The sequence below is a fragment of the Nicotiana attenuata genome, chromosome 8, assembly GCF_001879085.1.
Source record: "Nicotiana attenuata strain UT chromosome 8, NIATTr2, whole genome shotgun sequence".
In the NCBI taxonomy this organism is placed as follows: Eukaryota; Viridiplantae; Streptophyta; class Magnoliopsida; order Solanales; family Solanaceae; genus Nicotiana; species Nicotiana attenuata.
In genome coordinates, this window is record NC_031996.1 from 8,510,385 (window position 1) to 8,518,893 (window position 8,509).

The window sequence follows — 8,509 nt, forward strand, 5'->3', positions numbered from 1 at the left end:
TCCATGACCCCCTTGCTCACCTCGAGCTCATCATTTTTGGTCCTTAACGTCTCTTCGAGCTCGCTGCACCTGCCGATAACCCTAATGAGCTCATCATCCTTCCCCTTCAACTCCTCATCTTTCTGTCTCAGCTCATCACGGATAATTTGGAACAAAGCATCCTCACCAAGCATGCGGACCAGGGCCCGGTGTTTGGTACGGTACTCTCTGTATTTTGCCTCCGTCTTCTTATAGAGAGCCATCCTCTTCTCCTCCCGACGGGAGCTCTCAATCTCCAAAATGAGAGTCTGATAAATAGACGAAGAAGGGTCAGCAAACGCAAATAACGTAAAGGAAAGAATAAATTAAAACGCTAAGAGAGAACTTACTCGCAGGGCCATCCCAGAAATGCCTAGTGACAGGTCCGCATCCTTCAACGCTTGCAAGGTCCTGTTCTCGGAGTTCGCGCATAGGGGAGCCAAAGCCGGAACCACACGCTACGAGTTGACCAACAAGTTGAAATCCACGGGGATGACAATATTCCGAGTGGATCCCTCGGTCCTCACCTCCACTCGAGTAAATCTCTCCTCGAAAGTCCGCACCTCCTCAGGGTCGATATCAGAATCGGACCCATCATCCTCCACAACGACCGCTTTTCCTCTACCACCAGCAGACGAGGAGCCAACCTCAGTTGCCCCTGGTGTTTCCCTTTTCGCAGCAGCCTCCGCCGTCTCCAACGGCCTGTCTTCCGCGTTAACCTCTGGTGGGGGAGCAGTCCTCGCAGCTGAAGGGCATGCCGCTTCCACGTCCACAATTATTACCCGCTCAGGTGTGGCCACGGCCTCTACTCGTCGCCTTTTCAATGGCATCGTTTCCTCCTCGCCTGGGGAAGATTCGTCCACTAAATGAAATACCGGGCAGGCCGGGACCTCCGCTGATGGAATGGCCGTCTGACGACCAGGTTCGCTTAATACCGGAGTTTAGGAAGAATTATTTCGTACAGACTCGTCCAACACAAACTGCATCCCAGCCGAAGCAACAGCCTGGCGAAATGCGGGGACAGGAGCCTTCGCATTCTTAGAAGTTCTCTGACCTGGCATCAAAAGAAAAACCATAAGCGGCAGAAAGAAACGCACCACGGCAAGAGCGAAATAGTTACAAGGGCGAAACCCGACTTACCGGTCGAGGGCTTGAGCCCGAACCTCATGTTGAAGGACGCCCAGTCACGGATCTCTACGGTGTGAGGCAAGACGCGGGCCACCCAGTCACTGATATCGACGATCAAAGAAGGGGGACGCCTCTCAGCTACAAAAAGAAAAACAACGTAACAAGTCACGAAACACGAAGAGAAGGGAAAGAACGTACTCCAAATAATGACACTTACGAGCAAAATTCCATTGTTCAGGAAATTCGCTAGGGTTTGCCACCACGTGCTCGGTTTTTATGAAGAAATAATGGGCCCAAAACTGGCGGTTCGTCCTATCATCCATCCCCGCCACCAACCCTTTGGTTCCGCGGTGGCGGGGTGAATCATGGTGCCCCTATGGAAGCTCGGTCCGAAGAGGTGCAGTAGATGGTGGATAGAGACTTCGCAGCCGGCCAGCTCCGCAAACTTCGCCAACATAAGGAAGACCTTGTAAAGGTAGGGAGAAAGTTGTGCTGGGCAGATGCTATAGTAGCGGCAGAATTCCTCTGCCAACGGAGGAAGAGGAAGAGAATAGCCTATCTGGAACGGGTAGGCGTAAAACGCACTATATCTAGGTCGGTGAACTTGAACCACATCATCTCCGGCCGGAACCAGGTCGATGTGGGCAGGAATGCCATATTTGGTCCTAAGGACGACAAGGTGCTTCGCCTCCATCTCAGATTTCGCAGGCTCCAGTTCATTGCCTGGTTGCTTAGAAAAGTCGGACCTGGAAGTAGGGTTACGAGGAACGATCTCCTCCATAGTAGGGAATCTCTCATCCTCTATAACCGCTGATTTTCCGCCACCAGAAGGCATGGCCACCGATAATGGAGTAGGTTCAGAGATCGTCTCAGCGTTGGGGATCACGTTATCCATATTCCGCTAATATGTATACAGTAGAACAGAAAAAGAAGAAGGGGTGGCAACGGCTGCAGTTGCAGGGAGCAAGAACACAAGAAGAAGAAAGGGAAGCGAGTGCAGGGTTGAAGAAATCAGAGAATGCAAAAGTTCCATTGAGAAGCTTTCCCCTCTTTATTTATAGACATCAGAGGCGTTTGAATCGATGCAAGCAACCGCTAGGGGCCCTAGAATCGAAACGACAGGAGCTCGAGGAACGAGGCAACGCGTCGGGAAGACGCGCAATGATGATGCATGCGTCGTAACGTCATCCTGCACCAACCCCATGACCTACGACTCTCAGATCGACACGTCATTATTTCGGCTACGGACACCTCTACTCGATCACCACGCCAAAAAAAATTTCCTAAGTTGCCAGCTGATAAAGTCCGCTCATCGGGGCCGACCAGAAGGCGACCTCGACAAGCGGAAGGACTAACTGTATGGGTCAAAATTCGGCTTAGAAAATTAGGCGTGGGGAGATCGTTAAGTGAGAAGATTGTGTTTCGATTTGGGCGGCCAGGCCAAGGTCGACCAAAGCCCAACAACGAGCAGTCGCTGAGCAAGCCGTTAAAGCCGAGGTTGAGTAGCGGAGAGTAGGAACAACGACTAGTATAGCCTTGGAACTAGCAAACAGGAATATTCTCTTTATTGTACTTTTTTAGGGTTTTTAGAGAACATCCCATATAAATAGAAAAGGAGAGAGTGGAAAGGGGGGCACGTAAGATTGATTCTAAGAAAAACTATTGTAAGAAGTTGACTCTGGAGAGAAAATACAAAAGTTTACCTTTACACAGTGATTGATTTGTCGATTATTCTTCCTTTCTACTCACACGATCCAAGAATGCATTGTTCATTTTCTTACTTATTGCCACATGTTGTTGTCAGAAGGAAGAATCTTCCACATCATTAAATATTTGGGTAAATCGTTCTTCTTATTTACATTTATTGCCATTTTCCATATTTATTGCTCATCATTCATTCTTCATTTATTCTCAAAAGCGTGTATTTAATAATCTGATAACCGATTCCGCGCGTTAAGTAGACGATACCATTTAAACACTTAGCTAGATCTAAGAATTATTATGCTTGCCTAGGATTCACTTTTCACCTTATTTATCTTTTGATTAGTTTAATAAAGAGTGTTATACTTTTTGGTCAAACAAGTATGACAAGAATCCATCTATTTATTTTATGAGTAGAAGGATGAGGAGTTGAGGACTAATCATTGATGACAAAGCTAAATACCAATTATAAGGCAAAATTCACCAAACCAGAACTTACATTTATCTATGTCTCGACCAAGACATTTGTAAACTGGTCACATTCCTTTTCTTAACCTTCTCTCGAAAAGCTTGGGACAACAACATACCCAATATTATCTCAAATTGTGAGATTTGGAAAAGGTAATGTATATGAAGACCTTACCCCTACCTTACGAGGAGAAAGGCTATTTCCAATAGACCCTCAGCTCACGAAGAAAAAAGCTCAATAGGGAAATTAAGCGAAATAATATTCACGGATTAACATGTAAAAATTAAGCTTAGTGGAGGCTTTCCTATAATTTCCGAATCAACACGAAAGAATTCAGAGTGCCCTGGGTTTCTTTTAACTCCCAAATCAACACGAAAGAACTGAAAATTCCCGAGTCTGAAAAACCAGAACGAAATGACATTTTATGAGATGACAACTTTACAATTTTACATAACTTACTATTGAATTTACGTTCTCTTTCCAGCTTTATATCTCCCAAACCCACCCCACCTTCTAAAAAGTTTATTATTTATTACATTGTCATTCCTACAATACAATATGACTGAATGCTTCTAGATATGCGATTTTGACAATATACCAGCTCCGGACCATTGTCAAGTCCAGCTTAATTTTGTGCTGAAACGTGATGCTTGTATCTTCTAATCTCAAGGGGATAAACAAACATTAGCTTGCATGCGTTGAGGGAAGTGAATATCATTACGCAAATCATGTTCAGAAGGCTAAAGAGGGTGTGAATCTTGTTGTATGCTCTAACAAGAGGGAATTCCCGTTCCTACTTTCATATCAGTATTAAGCCCAATGGTCATATCACAGGGGAAACTCCTTCTGGAGAACATCAAGATTCCGCGAGTCACATGCGTCCAACATATCATTTCGAGATGCACAGCTGCCCAACAAAATAATAGAAGACAAAAACTCAGTTATCACCTGCAATTCAATAGAGCAACATATGGAATTTTCATCATCTGATGTACCTCAGAGATATTCTCAAATATTGCCAGGCGTTATCTGCCTTGGGATTCATTGCCAGTGCTCGGACATAATAACGAATGGAATCCTCATACATACCCTGTATGCAAAAGAATATGTTTGAAATTATACTCTCCATAATTACTAGCACATATATAAACAATCCAAACAAATTAGGCTTGAGATATAAAAGAAGTTCTATTTTTCTAGATGAAATCAGCTCTCACAACATGGCACTGCAAACAACAAGAGAGAGAGAGAGACAATGATGCAATTAGATATCTCTTTGCCTTTATTTGGTTCTGGGAAACTGTTGATATAAAACATCATGCTTGGCATTTCTGCACTGTCCAGCACAGGACTCTGAGAAATGCATCTAAAATGCTAGCAATTAACAGACGGATAACTGCAGATATGATCTGACCAACCGCAAACATAATACCAGAGTTGCACGCAAAGTTCAAGAAAACATGTTTACTACTATTAACTTGGACCTACTTTATATTGCTATTACTGCCAGCCTGCCATATTTGTTTAGCTTAAGTCCCAGGATTGGGAATGGAGTGTAACCTGAGAACAGAACTAAAAAGAACTACATAATATGTGCAACAAGTGTGGTTTATAACTTCTAACTAAAGGCACAGAAAATCACCTGGTTGGCGTAACTGATTCCCATGTTTGCCCATGCACGTACATAGTTAGGCTTTAAATCTAGCGCCTGAGAGGTACAATTGAAATGTTAATAAATTAATTGTTTTCATATATATATATATATATATGCAAACAAGATGGATGATATAAAAGCACAAGGCAGCATATGTGACAAAACTAATGGTGGTGATTTACCAAAAAAAAATTCCTTATCTCAAAACCGCAAGGCCACAGCTGCACCATGACTAAGACTCTATACTTACTCTATAGAACTAATACATCTACAAGGAGTTCAAGTACATATCGAAGTGAATAAGAAGCATTCAAACACGTCTTCAAAAGATTCAGTTCAAGATAGCCACAACAAGATCATCAGAGGTGTAAGACCTTCCAGTAAATACACTATCATACTACTACCAATCCTGGGGCAGTTACATTGTAGAAATTGCAAAGAGGTATCGCTGAGAATCTCCAAACACTCCCTAACTGTATTCTATAGAATTAAACTTGTATTAGCAGGGGTAGCATGCAAATCGCTAGGTGCCTTCTTGTAAGGTTGCAAATCAGCAACTAGGTGACGTATCCCAGATCCACCATCGTGTGTCTAAATAGAGGGCAATGAGCATTCATTAGGTGAAAAGAAGCGTACCTGCTGATAAGCCAATATTGCATCAGCACTCTGAACGCTGTTAGCTTGTGTTGCACCAAGCTTATTCCAGAGTGAGTAGTCCCTAGGTTTGAGCTTTAGTGCTGTCTTAAAAGACTCAATAGCTTTGTCATATTCTCTTGATAGATTGTATAAAACCCCAAGTACTATATGTACGTCAGCATCATCAGGTGCCATTTGAGCTGCATCCGTAAATAATCTAGATACCTGTATCACATGAAAAAAACATCTCAGTTAGTTGCCCTTCATTTACAATTTCCCAAGCTATGGTCTCTTTCCATCTCCAATCTCAACAGAGAAAAAGAGGTAGGAGAAGATGAGAAGGAGAAAAAAGAAAGGAAAAGGCAAGAAAGAGCTAGAATGAGTAGATTGGCCACAATAGCCGCCTCAGGTATCTATGAGGAGGATATGGAAGGGAAAAGAAAGAGAAGATAAATAAAGAGTCTTACATCAGCATGATAAAAAGAAACAGGCTGATCCTGAGGGGCAATACTCCCATACTTCGGGTGGTGGCGTAGCCAACTATACAAATACTTCAATGCAGCTTGTTGCTCCAGTTCTGGACAATTACAAAATAGAAAAATAGTATTTTCTGAGCATGCTAATACTAATAAATCCTTAATAGATCAAAATTACAGACTGCGTGTGAAATAAGAATAACTATGAAATCCAAAAATTCACACTCAGGATGCCATTGTGTTCCTCGTGAGAATGTCCATTGCCTAATTATGCTATTTATTTATAATGGAGCAAATATTTCAAAACTCGGTTCTTAGGCTACAAAAGCAACAAATCTAGAGGATCAAATAATAATGTGAATCTAATCAAACTTTAAAGTCACTTTTAAAACAAAAGTGCCTCAATGCGAGCTTCACGCCACAATAATATGAATATATTAACTAAGCAAATACTGTAATACTCTTGTTCATCAATTTATGAAGTTTCTAAATTACATTTAGCAATCATTACTAGGAACCTACACCACATAACAAGTGGCAATAAAGTTTGAACAGAGCAGAAGCTCCAAATCCCGTTAAATCAATATCCTATAAAATATTTAGGCTGATCTACTTTTTTCAAAACGAAACCCAGACCGCAACGGCCAAAACCTCCCACCCAAGAGTCAACAGTGCCCTTTTTCCACTTTACTCCCGTGATGACTCGACACACTAACCGCTTTGGTTGGAGGTGGATGGTCCTTTCCGCTACACTTACCTCACTTGTCAAAGTTTAGGCTGATCTACCACAATTGTTCACTTGAACTAATAAAAAGCTAAACTAACTACTTACCATTTGTGTGACTAACTCCAAGGGAGAGAAGAACTTCCAGATTTGTGGGATCGGCCTCTTGTGCTCGCATCATGGCAGCTATAGCCTGTGAAAACGATGATTATGGTGTTATGCCTTCCCAACAAATTGAGCTCAGCATTTGTGACTTAAGGAAGTCCAGAGAAAAAGACTCTGAACCATAAAACATATCACCATGCATCATTATTGCATTAGTTTCAGCATCAACTCCTCGCATTTTTACAACAACAACAACAACTATGCCTCAGTCCCAAACAAAGTTGGGAGTCAGCGATATGAATCCTCACTTCTTTCTTTAAGCTCAACTCATATCATCATCATGCCAAAATAAAATAAGAATAGTAGTGAAGAAAAAAAAAATTATATATATATATATTAATTATAGTAATAATAATAAGATAAATAGTAATAACATTAAACGTTCTCTAACAAATCTAAAGCCTATTCCTAACTAGTAAGTATCACCTATATGGATCTATAATACCAACTCCTCACATTTGCTTCAAAAAAATTAAACAGTTAAGGCTACTTATGAATTCAATTATTTTCGGTACTGGGTAATTCCCGATCAAACAGCAAAAGATGGGTAGAATTCAATTTACAATTCTTCATCAAAAAATCTCTTTAGATCGTCTCACCAATAACTAAAGAACTTGTGAGTTTAGTTGTTTCACAGTTATATTGGTTTGCGCATATGCCTGAAGAATTATGTGAACTGAATTCTCCCTATTTCTTCTGTTTGATTATAAAGGATAATGCCTTGAGCAGTATTTCAATCATTCAACAAGAACCAGATAGGCTTTTGACCATCTCAGGATATCTAGATGCTTCTGGGTTGTAACATAATTACTAAAGCAAAATCTGACAGAAAGATAAATAATAAAGAAAAGACCAACATATTGTAATCAAGCATGTCAATGTTTTATAACCTCTTCTTGTCATGGAAGGTCTTTAATTTGGAACTGAGAGAGAATAGAAATGCAGTTCATCAACCACTCGCATGAGTTTGATCCTTTTTGCAGATAAACACATATGGAATGATTCACAAAAGATATCTCAGAAAAATTAGTGAATGAAGAATGGAAAAACTAATATTAACCTGTTGATCATCATCGTTTTCAGCATGTGCTATGCCAAGTAACCTCCAACCCTCAGCATTTTCAGGGTTCTTCAAGACTTCAGCCTCCAAAGCAAGAACTGCTTCACTTAGGAGACCCTTCCGGAACAGTTCCTGCCCTTCTTTTAGAGGATTCGGATGACCAACATAAGGGTTCAAATCAGAGAACACATAAACTCCCCTTGATGCGTCTGATTGCTGTTTGAGAGCAGCTTGCTCGTTCATATACCTGTTGGAAAATGGTAAAACCAAGCACATAATTCAAGGAAATGCATAAGCCTTGCATAAAGTGTCCTAAGCTGAAACTAGTCTCTGGTATGCAAAAGCAGAAACAACGGATACGAACAGGTTTGCCAATTTCTTCCATGTTAAGGCTGATAAAGATAAGATAAAATATAGGAAATGAGAAAATATAGGGAAAAAGCTTCAGAAAGGGACAGGGACTAACAGGGATTTTTAT

The 8,509-nt window shown here is 41.2% G+C and overlaps 1 protein-coding gene across 1 annotated transcript in view; it reads right to left on the reverse strand.

The window, feature by feature from the left end:
* LOC109230860 (peroxisome biogenesis protein 5) overlaps positions 3,699-8,509 on the reverse strand; it is a 10,495-nt gene continuing 5,684 nt past the window's right edge. The window contains exons 9-15 of the mRNA XM_019396318.1: positions 8,032-8,278; positions 6,915-6,999; positions 6,074-6,183; positions 5,607-5,831; positions 4,959-5,024; positions 4,312-4,406; positions 3,699-4,223 (exon numbers count right to left, since the gene is read on the reverse strand). Coding sequence (XP_019251863.1) covers positions 4,145-4,223; positions 4,312-4,406; positions 4,959-5,024; positions 5,607-5,831; positions 6,074-6,183; positions 6,915-6,999; positions 8,032-8,278 — 907 coding nt within the window. The 3' untranslated portion in view covers positions 3,699-4,144. The remainder of the gene's footprint in view (positions 4,224-4,311; positions 4,407-4,958; positions 5,025-5,606; positions 5,832-6,073; positions 6,184-6,914; positions 7,000-8,031; positions 8,279-8,509) is intronic.